The 16,075-nt window shown below is 35.1% G+C and overlaps 1 protein-coding gene across 3 annotated transcripts in view; it reads left to right on the top strand.

Moving 5' to 3' along the window:
* Positions 1 to 16,075, top strand: part of LOC106649362 (neprilysin-1-like) — a 60,521-nt gene that overhangs the window by 7,378 nt on the left and 37,068 nt on the right. For all 3 annotated transcript variants that reach the window (XM_023460570.1, XM_014366730.2, XM_014366739.2), the window contains 3 exons: positions 857 to 964; positions 9,633 to 9,847; positions 11,087 to 11,191. In XM_023460570.1, the coding sequence (XP_023316338.1) occupies positions 857 to 964; positions 9,633 to 9,847; positions 11,087 to 11,191 (428 nt within the window). The remainder of the gene's footprint in view (positions 1 to 856; positions 965 to 9,632; positions 9,848 to 11,086; positions 11,192 to 16,075) is intronic.

The raw sequence follows: 16,075 nt of genomic DNA, 5'->3' as shown, positions 1-16,075 counted from the left end.
TGTAGTATTACAGTGCAACACTAAAAATTACTGAAAAAAATTGATTGTTTAAAAGTGTACCAGTACTACTGTAATATGTTTATCAATAGCTAACATACACCGTCGCAAACTACTCTTATCAACGAGTAATTTAAAAATAGAGAGAAAAAAATATCTAAAAATCGAGTAAATTTAAGTTAAACGAGACATTTTACGTACTTTAATTGGTACCTTAAAAACGGCCTGTAGGATGCAAAAAAAGATTTTCAGAACTCTATCTTTAAGATTTTTCGAGGCTCCGTACCGCCCTAAAAAAATTATTTTCGTGAAAAAAAGCGGTTTTTCAGCCCTAGGCTTTATCGGCATGAATGAAAAATTCTGAAAAAATTCAAGGAATCGTTTTTTGGTGTCAGAATTAAGAAAAAAATATTCCGGTCTGGTACATCGAACCTTTTCACCGAAAATAAAACAATTGTAATTTTCAATGATTTTTTCTGAAGGCCTCAAGCACTCGAAAAATCTGAAAAAATTCAAGGTTGTTTGAATTGTTGAAAAATACCTTCATAAATTTTTTCAGGTTTTTTAATTTCTTCAGGCCTTCAGAATAAATATAGATCGAAAATAGACGTTTATAGCGGTGGTGGGGGGTAGGAGGGGGGAGGGTATCTAAAATTTATTTGATTTTGTGACCTTTTTACCATGTACAACATACTAAAAGTGCGTCAAGAAAAGTGACATACGTGCGGACGAAAATTTAAAAAAGTATCATTTTGACCCATATAAAATCTATTCTACAACAATTTGCTACTCATTCTCCACGATTTTTTACCACACATATTTTTTGTTACGATAAATTTTTATCTTATAAATTTTTCAGATTTGTTACTGAATAAAACAGGAAAGATGAATGGTGTTTACAATAAGCTAGGTCATTTTTACAACAGTTGCTTAGAATTCAAAAATAAACCTGTCGATTTTAATCCTGGTGAGTACATTTGATCTTATTTCATTGGTTTAAATTCTCATCATTTTATAGAATAGCTGGCAAATTAAGTTATTTACCAAAAATCATTATAATTTAAACATTTTTAAAATTTTGTTTAGAAATAAAATTTCTAATCAAGTTGCAATCATAGTAATAAACATTCGAATAATCTGACTCTAATGAAGGGTCTAATTAAGTCTATGAAAGTGAGCAAAAGATGGTTGCATTTCAACAAGAATTTTGAAAAAAAAATATAAATTTGTTGAGGAAGCAATACACATAATAAGAAAAAATAAAAGTTATAACTATCACATGGAATTATAAACTGTATTAAAATATTAAAATTTTTAAATATTTTAACGATTCCAGATAGTCTGCATATGTATGATCATTCCACGCCAAGAAAGAATTTAAAAAAAAACTTCAATTACATTCGAATTCATACGGATTATTTAAGTGTGTAATAAGACACGCAATGAAATGCGATTAATTGTAAGGAAAAGTAAAACTCGTTCGCGACATTGTTATGCATTTTATGAACTTTTTTTGTACTAGAAATCTATATGAATCTATCTAGAGTATGCATAACTGGTGTTTACAAATAGAAGTAGCTTTATATTTGTATGAGTTTATTAAATTTACGCACCTGAAAGAAATGCAACATCTTATTTTAGAAAAGGCGTGAGCCGAAAGGGTCGACAGTTAATGCATCAACGTCCAAAGTGACGAAATTTTTCGTTCGCGATCGATGCGATTTTTTTTCCATGTTTTAGTCCTTGAAAAGACTTCGCACATACATAATTTTATGTAAAATTTATTGTTCTTTCAGAATCCGGGTTCAAATTTAAGATTTGATGCTTTATTAAAAATTTATGGTTGTTTAAAAAGAAAAAACGTAAAAATTTTAGCGAAAAATTAACTTTTAGAAGTTTTTTCAAATGGTTGCCGTGAAAAACTGAAGGTATAAAATATGATCAGTAAAGTGCAGTGAAAAACACCTATTTCTCAAAATCGCTTTATAATAGCGTAAAAAGTTATTCTGTTGCCATAAAAAGAAGGTAGCCTAAAGCTGACACTAACAATTAAGTCTTTCCACTCTAACCATAAAAAACCCGGGTTTTTTACGTTTTTTTCAGCGTAGGGCATTTTTTAAGCTAAAAAAATTAAAATAACTGTTTATACGCTGTAACTCCTAAATTATTTAATATTTATGGAAACAATTTTATTTCATTTCATTCTACACAAAAAGACAAAGATTTCCTTTTTTTAATCGTCTCAATACGACCATTAGAACCGGAGATATTATTAGTGAACCCTAATAATTATTAGTGACCCCTGACCCATATAATCTTTTTTTTTAACATATTTTTCAGTCCTTCCAATGGGTAAAAAAATTAGATAGGTGATTATTAAGATATTCGCTCAAAACGCGGATAAAAGACGAGGAATTGCGAAAAACGTTAAAAAAACAGCATTTTTTCGCTGGTTAAAATGGAAAGAATTAATGGTCAGTAATCAGCTTTAGGCTTCCTTCCTTTTATGGCTACATATTATCTTTTTACACTAATACAAAGCGATTTTCAAAAATAGGTGTTTTTCGTTCCACTCTAATGATCAGAGGTGATCCTGGGTGTAGAATAGACGGGTTGTTATTTCCCAAGTTGTTATGATCTTCGCTCTAGACGTTAATTCCAGTTTTCAAAAAGCCGAAAATTTTCGAAGACTTTTTTTTAAAAAAGTTCTGAAAATATTTTATTGAAGTTCTTTGATTAATTTTAAGACGTTTTTTTTCTTTACAGTTTTTCGTTTAAATGCTTCTATCTCCATGTAGAAAATCGCAAAGTTTGAAAACGTGATGTGAAATTTTCGTTTTTCATGAAATTTGAGCATAAAAAAACAGGTTTTTAAACTTTGCGATTTTCTGTTTCGAGATGGAAGTCTTTGAACGAAAATATTTTTAGAATTCGCTTTCGGTTTTTTCAGTTGCGGCACATTTTAACCTTTTGGGTTCATATAAGTATTTTTTTCATTTTTTTACACCCTAGGAACCAGAATCAACGTCTGAGCGAAGATCAGAACAACCTAGTGTTAAGTATAAACTATTTTCCCTTGTATATCTATTGTATTGTATATGTAAGTCGATATGTATGTATGTATGTATTATAATTGTTATTGTGTCACACGAAGTGTATTGAAACGTAAGTTGTAAGCAGGCGAGAGCTCTGAGCGTATTGATCAGAGGTGTCTCGCGGACACCAAGAGCGTATAGCGATAACAGCGAGTTTTAATTATTACTTGCCCGACTTTCAGCGCTCTGCGCGCGCCCTCTTCTGTCTTTTTCAACTCGGATTTTTTTTAAATAAGTTAAATATAATTTTATTTTATAATTAACTTGTCGCGATTTACTGATCCAAGTCTTATTGGCAAGTAACGTCGTGGCTTGTAACGACAGTCCAACTCCGCTGCTGACGCTTAAGCGCGCCCAAAGAGGTTAGTAATGACACATTTCGCGGCGTCGCTAATGCTTTCCGCTGGACGACCAATCCCAGCGCGAATAAACTGCTATCGCTAAAATCCTCACCACCTTTCTAAAAGAGAATTAAACCTATTTTATAAGCAAGCCTCGTGTACGTTTCTAAGTATTTTAAACCTCAATCAAATCATTTACGATTAGGAAATAACAACCGGTGCAGTGTAAAAGTACTTTAGGAAATTTTTAAATATTTTTCCAACCACTTTTTCGAAAAAAATGACGGTCGTAGAGTAAAATGTTCATGCATATAATCATGCAAGACAATACATGTACACGGAAAAATTGGCGTGCGGCTGAGAGCCGTTCAAAATATTCAAGCAATGCTTGTAGCCGTGCGTGCTCATAAAAAAGCCATGCATCCCCAGCGGAAATTTTTTTTTAAATAAAGTGCATAATAATGTTGTAAACAGTAATAAAAAGTAAAAAAGTGTAAAAAATGTAAGATTACTAACGATTTCGGACATGTGATACGTTTTTATACACTATTTTACTTTTTATTACAGTTTATGACATTTGTTTACCTATAATTAGAGAGATGAAAACCCTATGAATTCGAACTCGTTAAAGTTACATGGAAAAAGTAAAAAAGTGTAAAAAAACATAAAATTCGGTAATAATAATTTTAAATGATACAATTTTTACTTATGAGTTTAAAATTGCAGTCAAGCCGGCATGTGGTCGTGAAAAGAGTGAACTCACTCTAATGCAGCAGAAAGCCTTATAACATCATCATACATGTACTGGGGAGTACTGAGATGACTGAATTTGGTTTATATACATATCCATCATAATTTGTCTTAATTTATTCATAAAAATTAATACATTTTTTCACGAAAATCACTTGCTGCGGTCGGTGCGATCACACGCGGATAGCATATTGAAGAAAATGTAGAAAAGTGTAAAAAATGTGATTTTATGGTGCCACTTTTAATGCATTGGCTGTCCGAAATCGCTAGTAATTTTACATTTTTTATATTTTATAACATTTTACAATTTAATATGATGGTTCTAGTTACTACTTTAACTTTTTCTTGAACGATTTCTTTTCCTGTGCATATGCACTCGCCCTCGCGCGGCGATTGCATAGCACGGCACTTATTGTCGAAATTGCTTAATTTCTAACTCGCTGGAAAATCTCCTAAGCCTATTTTAAAAAAATATGTAATTTATGTAATCGATGGGAAATTTTCTCAGCTTTTTAATAGTGTGTTCAGATTTTCCGGAAAATTAAAAAAATAAACTTTTAACGTTAAATATATTAGAAAGCGTAATTTTAAGATTTTTATAATATTCTAGATCGAAAGCTGAGGAAATTTCCCATCGATATGCAAGTTTCTATAGTGTGTGAATGATTATTACTTACTGAACCACACCAATAAACAAAACGCGTTTTTACACATTCATCGATTTAGTTCGACTTTTAATATATTTTTAACATTGCGTGCGCCAAACACGGGTTTTCTAACCTTTAATCGTCAGAAAACCCTAGTTTCTCGCAAGCAGAGTTAAAAAATATCATTTGCATCTAGTCTGCGAGGAAGTTGACTCACCCAGAAGTCTTTGCACCCTCGCTATGCTCGGGTGAAAACAACTCCTGGCTGAGTCAACTGCTTCGCGCACTTGTTACAAAATATACTATTAATATTAAATGTTTATTTTTTTAATTTTCCGGCGAAAAATAGATTTTTCAGAAAATCTGAGCACACCATCAGAAAGGTGAGAAAATTTCCCATCAATAACGTATGTCATATATTTTTTTTAAAGTCGGCTTATACGGTTTTTCGGTGAGTTAGAAATTAAATAATTTTGTCAAAAAGTGCCGTGCGACCGCCGCATTGGAACGCTGCTGCTCATGCACAGCTTTGTCTTGTGCATGAACCTAAAGCTCTTGTTTTCAACGAGCGTGGCTCACAGCTCGGTGCCAGTTTCCCCGTGTACGGGTGAGAATGTATAGTTTTTACTCGAAAATCATTGAGTTTAAAGAAAAAGTTTATCGTACAAAAAGTTTTAGAATTGATCAAGGAACACCCTCTAATTTTTTCAGAGTTTTTGGAGATGATTTTGAGAAATTGGACCGAATTTTGTGGACATCGGAAAGTTGCGCTTCAAAAATTCTGAAAAAATTTTGAGTGTTCTTGACCAATTCTAAGACTTTTTTGTTCTATAAACTTTTTTCATAAGTCTAATGGTTTTTGAGATAAAAATTGAGTTTGGTTTTTGTTATATCTTGGGATTACAAGGATTTGGAATAAGTACTACGTTATACTATGATGAGTGATTTATTATATTGTTCGTGACGAGCTCTACAGAGCGACTGACTAACATCGTACACCAGCGCGGTACAAAATATTCGCCAGTGTACAGTGCGATAGTTGTGGCCTCTATTGTGGCCGTTCTTCTTCTTCGCCGTGTACTCTATGCGATACATCACAGTTTTTTATAAACCATTCACTTCATAGACGTCATTTTGTTAGAAAAAGTGGTTAGAAAAATCTGTAAAAATTCCCTAAGGTACCTCTGATCATATTTATACCCTAAGTTATTCACCACAACAGATCGAAAAAATTTATCAGTTTGATCAAGTTGATTTTTTGCCAACATTTTTACGTTTTTTTTTCTTTTTTGTTTGAACAACCATAAATCTTTTATGAAGCATCAAATCTAAAATTTGAACCCAGATTCTGAAAAGGCATTGAATTTTACATAAAAGTAGGCCATGCTGTAGAATGTGTCTGTCGCCTATTCACATTTCACTGCACGGAGAGAAATACTATACTTAATATTAACACATTCGCTAGCGAATATTGCGATATTCTCTAGAAAAAAAACCCCAGAGTCGATATATATTAATTTTTGTTATGTAACATAGTAATTTTTAGTGCGGTATGTGGTATTTTTTAAATTGGTAAAATTATTTTAAAATAATAATTTTCTTGAGTGGCTTCTCGAGATGATCTTTCGATTTTTCGAGAACTCAAAGTATTCGACCTAACCTTGTTTTCTGCGATCATGGAATTATTTTATCCATCGATTTTTACAAACAAACATTTGCCTGCCTCTAGAAAACTAACCTACCTAATAGTCGTGTATTCATATTGGCGCAGTTTGTATTCTAACCTTATGTTACTTCTACACATACCGTGAATATATTATCTGTTCGAAATTTTTTGTATAAATACCAATCGGACACTTTTTCTGTCACTTGCGGGAATTGACCATACTCCATCTGTTGATGAAATTGAAAAGCATTGATTGTGGTAAAAATGGTTACAATACAAAATAATTTTTGAAATATTCATCCTCAAATTTTCCCTTAATATATAGTAAAATTTGCTACATATCAATTTTTACTATGTTAATATAGCAATTTTTAGAATATCTTATAAATATTTTTGAATTACAAAGTTACAAAAATAAGTCGATATTACAGTAATATTTATAGCACTGCGTGTCTAAAGTTCACGTTTAAGGCACGCTTTGCCGTGACTTAAGTTGCTCATTATTGCAACGCGGCGCGCCTATCGCACACGCTACGCTCGTGCGCTAACCTCACACCGCGACGCTATTATGAGCACCTTATATCTCGCCAAAGGGGGCCTAAACGTGAATTCAGCACAGTGCTATAAAAAAACATAAGATACTTATGACTCAAGTAGCCCATTCTTAACACGGCACTAGCACCCTCGCTAGTGGCTGCCCTCTTCCCTCGCGTGCCACCACCACCCCAGGCAGGAGCAATTGTGCCGGCCGTCACCTTGGAGGAACTCTGAAGAGCATACAAGAGGATCAAGGAGCACACTGCGCCAAAGTGGACCAAACTCCGTTATCAAGATCGCCATTGCCGAGCACCCTCACATCTTCTTGCAGGTGTACACGGCATGCCTGCGTACCGGTGTCTTTCCCGCGTGCTGGAAACGACAGAGGCTAGTCCTGCTGCCAAAGCCAGGCAAGCCCCCCGAAGAACCATCGTCGTACAGGCCGCTCTGCATGCTTGACACAGCGGGCAAGATTCTGGAAAGAATCATCTGCGACCGCCTCGAAGCCATCACCGAGAGCCCTGAGGACCTCTCAGACCACCAGTACGGCTTCCGGAAGGGGCGATCGACGATCAACACCATCGAGAGCGTCATTGCTACTGCTCGAGAGGCTATCGCGGGTAAGAGATGGAACCGTGGCACTAAGAAATACTGCTCCGTCGTGACCCTCGACGCGAAGAACGCGTTTAACTCGGCTCGGTGGAACAGCATCCACGCCGCGCTGCGCCGGATGCGCACGCCTGAGTACCTGCTGAAAATAATCAGCAGCTACTTCTCAGCGAAAGTCCTCGCTTACGACACGGACGACGGGCCAAGTTCCTACAGAGTCACAGCAGGCATTCCGCAAGGATCTGTCTTGGGGCCCAACCTGTGGAACGTCATGTACGACCCCGTTCTGCGCCTCAACTTCAGAGGCAACGTAAGGATCGTAGGCTTTGCAGACGACATCGCCTTGGTACCCGTGGCTAAGCACTTGTGGCAGATCGAACACGATCTGGACGCTGTCCATTGAGCAGGTACGCGGCACGCTTCACAAGCTCAGCCTTGTAACGGCTGACCACAAGACCGAGGCCCTACTGATCACTAGCAGGAAGAAAACGGAAACCATCACCATCACAGTGGGCGACTGCAGCATATGGTCGTCCCCCTGCATCCGCTACCTGGGCCTACACATTGACTCCAGGCTGAGGTTCGACCAACACCTCCGAACCGTCAGCGAAAAGACAGCAACAGTGGCTGGAGCCCTCGCGAAGATCATGCCCAACATCGGTGGGCCCAGAAGTAGCCGACGAGAATTATATGCTCACGTCGTCAACTCGATCCTCCTGTATGGAGCGCCCATCTGGAGATGTGCGACAGAGATGCAGGCCTACATCCGTCAAGCGGAGGCCGTACATCGATGAGCCTGCCTGCGCGTGATCGCAGTCCGTTAAGGGGTAATTTTTAACATACCACTCGAAAGTTAGTGACTTGAAGCATAACATATTCGTTTTTGATTAAGATCTATTGTTTAATAAAAAAGTTATGGCGTAAAATGAATGAAATTATAATGGCCTCTCATAAAAACCCGTGTTAAAATCGCCATTTTTAAACTTGTTTATCTTAAAAGTTTGATCTTCAACCACATGTTTTTTTTTGGAATCTCATTTTGAAGATCTAACAAATCGATTGATATAAGTTTTATCTTGTTGGATAATCTTTTGTATTATGTGTAGAGTCTCCTTAAGTCACACGTATCATAATATACTATTAGCATGTGCATAGTAGAAAATGCCCACAATCCGACTCTGAGGTACTTGCACTAGCGAATATAATAATTTTTGCTTGGGAATGTGTTGATATTTAATATAGTATTTCTCTCCGTGTGTATGTTGCGTGTTTTGATTAGTTCCTCCATAGGAGTCACGAGCGAGTCTTCTTCTTTTTTTAATTCAGCCTTGAAAGCACTATGCAACGTAACGCGCAAAGTACCCCGTGTGCGGCGTGAACGCACATGAAAAATATTAAGTAATGTCACTTTCGATGAACACATTTCGATGGGGCTTTCTTTTTTCGTGGCTTTGGTCTATATGCTATTTTTTATCACAGCGTGCGGGAATTACGTACTTCCCGCACGGCTGAGCGTGCGGGAAATCAAACTTCCCGCACGCTGTGATAAAAAATAGTATACGTCACTCGTGCGCGTTGTGATTCTCGCCCTCGTCTCATTGTCATCCTCGCTGCGCTCGGGCGTCAAACTGAGACTCGTGCGAGAATCACCCACTTCGCGCACGAGTGACTTAATGTACTATTTCATACCCAGTAGTCACTTTCGGGCCACTGGTATGAAAAGTGATATTACATAAATACAATTTTCCGGCGAATTCGAGGTTTTCCACCATATATATAGCAAGACCAGTTTACCTTAGGTTCAATTCGACGCTAGATTAGTCCTTCTTATGCGGAGCAGTGATACTTAAGCGTCTATCACTAATTAGAATCTGAGATGTGCCTTTTTTGCGTGAAGACGATTATTTATGACTAACATGACCTTTTTTATATGGAACTTTTTTTTCATAATATAAATGACCCAGTTTAATTAAGTTTTGTTTATTTTCAGTTTACAATCTACTTGCAAAATTGGGTGGATATATATCTCCGAAGGGTACAGAGCCAACTGATATAACACCATTAGTATCTTCACTTTTAAAAATCACTGGTGCATCTTTATTTGATCTTTACATCGATATTGATCTTTTTGATCATAATAAAAGAGCAATCTTCTTAGATTTACCAAAAAAATATCTCAGCGATGATTTTATAAACGAAGTTCCCGTGAGTAAATAAATTTATTATACTTTGCAGCGCAAAATTATTCTTAACGGAGCATTCTGGTTTACACATTTTCAAAAATCTATCATTTTTTTATTGAATTTTCAAATTGCTTATACTTTTAAGAATAACATCTTAAAAATTGGTACAGAAAGTCAGTCAAACTCAGGATTGAATCCAAGTAACCCCCCAGCGGAAATTTTTTTTAAAGTGCATAATAATGTTGTGAACTGTAATAAAAAGTAAAAAAGTGTAAACAAATGTAAGATTACTAACGATTTCGGACATGTGATACGTTTTTCTACACTTTTTTACTTCCAGATCCTATAGGAAATTTTTATAAGGGATGTACCCTGCACTTAATGGCACAAAAGAACTTTATAACTGTTTTCCTCGACTTTAACATTTTTGAAATTAGCCATTATGATTCAGAAAAAAATACTGTACTGATCGTTCAAAAATTTTTTCAGCTAATTTTTTACTTATAGGGCTATGGTTGGAACCTCTAACAACTAAAAAAAACACATTTAACTATTTTTTTAAAACGAAAAATCGCAAAAATTTTCATTTGTTTCTTCTAAACGCAATTCTGTCATTTAATTTTATCCTTATAAATGTTCATGGAGTCGCTAAATCCGAATCTGGTATCGGTTTCGAGGGTTCGTAAATCATGTTTGCAGTTAAAATTGAGCGATTTGCATCCCATTTAAATGGCTTGCAAAGTTTCAACATTGTGCTTATAATATAAAAAAATCATCTTCCCGTACGAGTTAGTCAAAGATTTGTGAGATTTTTCTATATTGGTTTCAAAATAGAGTAGTATACTTTGATCCCGCTAGCTATATTAGGAAGAATATTTACCAAAATGAGCACGAAGCACGGTCCTTGATCAAGCCCATTATGTTGAATTTCCTGTCAATTATCCCAGCACCACGCCACGGAGCATTATTGAGTCCAATCGCTATAAATTTATAACTAACTGTAAATGTACTTTAATGCGCTTCGAAAAAAATTCAATTATTTCGATGGGAAGAAGACTCAGCTTTCCATTGGTACAGACAGACTTCTCGAAACTTTCCGTATTTCTCGAAAAAATTTCTGTAAATAATTTAAAGTCGATGATCTCAATTACTACATTACGCAAATAACTTGCATATTTAAGATGTTAATAGAAGTTGAGTTGCGAATCAGATTAATTAATAATATTATTGATCTAAAGATTGTATTTTTATGCTCTTACAGGATAATGCACCAAGGCGACGCAGAAGTGTGAATGAGTACAATCGATTCATTAAAAGATACAAAAGATCTAATCATGCCGAGAGTAGGGCATATACTGTCATTAAAGTAAGTTACATTACAAGAATCAGTTAAGGCTTATAAATAGTTAATTTTGAGTAGGAATTTTATACATTTTTTGATATAATTTTCGTATTTAAAAAATTATCGATTGCTCATAGACATACAATAATATACGTGAGAATTTTTTCTAGCAAGCAAAATGTATTATTTTATTCATGTACATTTTTTTTCAATTACTGTTTTTCTAAATTTTTTTTTCATTACTTTGAAATCGAATAATTTTGACGTGCCAGATCTGAAAGTGTTGCTCCACAGAGCAGAACATAAAGATGCCACTTCGCGCTTCAAGCAAAAAGATGCCACCCCGGCGCTAATAAGTTAAAAATTATTTTCAGTTGAATATCTTTACCATTCAGAATTTACTCAGCCATACTAATGTGTAAAATACAATTTGAATGATATTTTTCCCCGCAGCAGTAGCAGCGAGACGCATGTGTGCGAGTAAATATGTATGCGTGTCGCGAGACGCATGGTGCCAATGAATATTTCGGAGCAGGGGTGACGAATTGGTCACGTGATCGATTCACTCTTGCGAGCCGCGCGAATGCGAGCAGCGTGCTGAGATCGTTTTCGGACGCTGAAAAGACGATCCCGAAAACGCGAAGAAGTCGCGTCGGGTGTAATTTAATCACGCTGTATGCCGCAAGTGCATGTACCCTGATGCACGACCCAGACTAGCGTGAACGAGTAGCGCTGAATGTCGCGGGTGTGTGCGGTACGACTTGGACTCGCGTGTACGCCTTCGGACGGGCTTAATTGTCGGGACACGTGAAGCGGTGTCGCGTGCCGGATCTCTAAGTGGTTCGTTTGTACGCGGGAACGGATTGACGCTAGATTCTGCTTATCGCGTGCGTGAGTGCAGCAGTATGGACAGAGCGAGAGAGACGAATTGACCAAGACGAAGTACGCAACGAACTGTAAGTACTAATTGAGCAACCAGCCCTCTCTAAACGTGTGCAATCGTGATTCTGGTGTGTGAGGAATGAATGTCCGCGATTTGCGCTGCTGCATGCGCTGTAACTGTCGATCCAGAACTTTGAAACTTAATAATAATTCATTTCTTTAATCATCATGTTAATTCGCGAATTATTGTTTATTAAATTCGCACCGAGTACTGAGCCAGCCGGCGACAAGCACGAGGATGCATATTGCCTAGGATGACCCTACGAATATTGTAGCGGTCACGGAAACTGTTCAATGTTAACATCAAAGTAGAGATCAAGACCTTTAATTTGATCGTAATAAAACCTGTCTACGTTTATTAGAACTAAAGTTACAGGGGTTTAAAGTTCGATTGAAAAATCAAGTATCGAATTTGTGAACCGTTCGAACCGAAATCGATACTTGAATTTTAAGAGAACCTTTGAACACCTGCTACTTTGGTTCTAATAAATGTAGATAGGTTTTAGTACGATCAAATTAACCTGTTAACGCCTAGACGGATAGAATGTTTTTCTCTATTGTAGTCTGCAATTAATGCATCTTATCGGAGCGAGAAAAATTCTTGAGTACACATTTTCTTTGTAAAATTTAATGTAATTTTTGAATGTGGGTTTACAATTAACATCTGATGAATATTTAAAAAGTTATAAACAATTTACTGCGAAAAAACACGATTTTGAATCTTGAAAAAAAACTTGGATTCAAATTTTTTTATGAAAGAGACTTAAACTGTGGCCAATAATACTTCAAATTGTGGAATAATAACCTACAGTTTAAAGTACTGTAGGTGGGATTTGAATATTTAAAATGGTAGACTCCAAAAAATATACTTTTCCAAAAAAATTTACCAAAAAAAGTTCCAAAAAATGTACTTTTTTGTTCGAAAACGATCATCATTCGAAAAAAAAGTTATTGAATATTCAAATCCCACCTACGGTACATTAAACTTTAGACTATTATTCCTCATTTTTTATTTTTCTTGTAATTTTTTAGCGCCTCTTAGCACATATAAGTTAGGTTCTAGTATACTCAAAAAGTTTTTAAATAAATCAAATTAAAGGTAATTTGGTCTTTTTGAGACTAAGCAGCTACAAATATAGGCCAAAGTGTGAAATACAAAAAGAAAATAAGAAATGCTAGTGCTACTATAAAAATACATTTAAATAAATTTACAAAAATACGAAATATACATATTAGACCTATATAAAGTCTTATTGAAAGTATTACAGTCGAAAAGAGCATAAAGTTACCTTTAATAGTACTAAAACCTATCTACGTTCATTAGTAATCGATTTCGGTTCAAACGGTTCACGGATTCGATACTTGATTTTTCAACCAAACTTCAAACCCCTGTAATTTTAGTTCTAATAAACGTAGACAGGTTTTATTACTATCAAATTAAAGGTTTTGATCTCTACTTTGATGTTAACATATCTAAGATGATCATTACGCTTAATTTTGCTGCAAAATATCGAAAAACAATGCTACTATGCTGTTTTTCTTGATTTTTTTAGTACATCGTTTGTGCACAATCAATATTCCGTTTGGAGGGTTCTCATAAGTATTGTTTACTCATTGTGAGTCTACTAGGAAGTGAAAACCGTCGCTAAACGCAAGGTTTGCCGCTATTAAGTTGTTTAAAACTCTAATTTACCTTTTTTTTTAAATTTCCCTTGTTATTTAAATGGGGAAAAAGCTGAAGCGTGTGGCACTATCTAGAATTAACTTATCGAGATTGGACAGTGATTTTCTTTCATTGTGAGCCAAATGATAAATTTTCAAGGGGTGAGAGCGAGGAATTGAGCAATTTGGGAAGTAACGAACAGTCTAATGAACATATTATAATATTCGATACGATACGTATGTAAGAATTCGAGAACGATACGATATTATTTTGGATAATATATCGTCGATAATGTCGTATCGTTGATACTAATAACCCTATAATATCGGAATTATCGATATCGACTTTTTTGCAACGTGCTTACATGACTGAGACGTGTAAGCAAAACGCGATAAACATGTTCAACCGCAAACGTGCGAATTATGATGGAAGGTGAGAGAACATGCCAATGATCTTTAATTTTTCTAGCGCTTGCAAACATAGAATGTAGGGTCAGTGATATGAAGTTACAGCAGCACTTTTGGAAATTCCTTTCTTGCACGCGTCGCGCAATGTCTATAGCGTGACTCACATATGAGCAGATATCGTGTGTGTCTTTGTTCGATGTATCACCGCATCGTCAAAAAAATATGTAAGCAACGGCATGAACGCAAACGTACAGTCATGTAACATAAATCTGAAACGATGAGAGAACGTAAACAAAGTGAAACAGGGGCTCTGCCTATGCCATTCCGTGTACTGTTGTTATGGACGCGTATCTTTTTCATACGAGCGGCCCCTGCTTCGCAACATCTGTGCCATGCGAGAGGTTATTTTCTGAATCCTCACTAATTTTAAGTAAAACAAGATGCTCACTTGAGGATGAAAGTTTAAGGGAACTTGTATGCATCAATAGATAGATGAAAAGTGACTGTAGAGAAGAAATATGTGGGGTAGATTGATACAATTTTTAAAATAACTTCAATTAGGTTTAGTATAAAACAATATTATTTAACTTCATTCATCGTTTCAAATATTATTAAACAATAAAGCGTTTCAATAATTTATATAAAAATTTATTATTATAATTTATTATTAAAAATTTATCGATAAATTATCAAATATTGTATCGATATCGTATCGATTTCGCTACGATACGATATTTTTATAAAGAAATTATCGTCGATATCGATACGATACGATATACGAGTTATCAATTTGATACGATACCGATATTTGGGTGAATTATCGATATCGTATCGTATCGTGCAGCTCTAGTATTTTCATCAGTACTACTGTAGTACGGGCATGCTTGGATAAATTATCATTATTTCCTCAATTTCATGAGTTTTCGAAAGTAAAACCGTGCATTTTAATGATTTTTTGTCGTAGAAACAAATAATGCAATCAAAAAATTTTTAAAAACGATTTTTTTGAAGTTATAAATATTCAAAATTATTGTCCATCATGCCCCGCTTCTTTGGAGGTAGGGTAAAATGGCCATTACAGTGGGCACGATGGATTTGCAAAAAATAAGGCAAATAAGCTCACAAAACCATTTTAACATCAATAAATGAGGTTACACAGTAAAAAAATGTGTCTATACTTAAGTACGACTCATAAATAAACATGAAACAACAATAGTTAAATAAAATCGTGACAGTCATATATGGTCAACAGTTGACTTAAAGTGACGAGAGTTTTGGCTATACATATATGACATACGGCCATTATGCCCCAATTTTTGTGTAAAAGAGCTTTGTTTGTTTTTTAATTTATTTAATAACAAATAAAGCTACAACACTTTCGAAAAAAGCAAATTAAAGGGCAAGAGTTAAGCTTTCAGATGCAAATTACATATACGGTTTATTTATTTTTCAGCCTTAGCCGATCAATTTAAAATATCGCTCCATCGCATTCATAAGTCCTATAATTTCAAATGGTCTATTTGTGGCCAAAAAAATTTTTTTTATGAAAATTTGCCGTTGAAAATTTTAAGATAAAGCTTAGTATCATACATTTTTTACAAAAAATTAGCAATTTTTTTCGACTTATTTTGAAGGTGGCCAAACTTTCAACAAACCTGTCATGCCCCTCTCTCTCCTAAATATTGATTATCATTACGCGATAAATAAAATAACTCAAATAATCAAATTCAATTATTAAGGGGACACATACACCTTAAACTCGAAAAATTTTTTATTGCTTTATTAACTAGGATTTTTCCGTACCTTTCCATTGCTTTTTTCGAAATTCCAAAATTTTGATTTTGCCCTGAGATACAGCTGTTTACGCGAACTCTTTTCCTATACTTTACGTGTTAA

This window comes from Trichogramma pretiosum, unplaced genomic scaffold (genome assembly GCF_000599845.2).
Source record: "Trichogramma pretiosum strain Unisexual culture from Peru unplaced genomic scaffold, Tpre_2.0 scaffold62, whole genome shotgun sequence".
Taxonomy (NCBI): Eukaryota; Metazoa; Arthropoda; class Insecta; order Hymenoptera; family Trichogrammatidae; genus Trichogramma; species Trichogramma pretiosum.
This window is presented reverse-complemented; position numbering and strand designations above follow the sequence as displayed.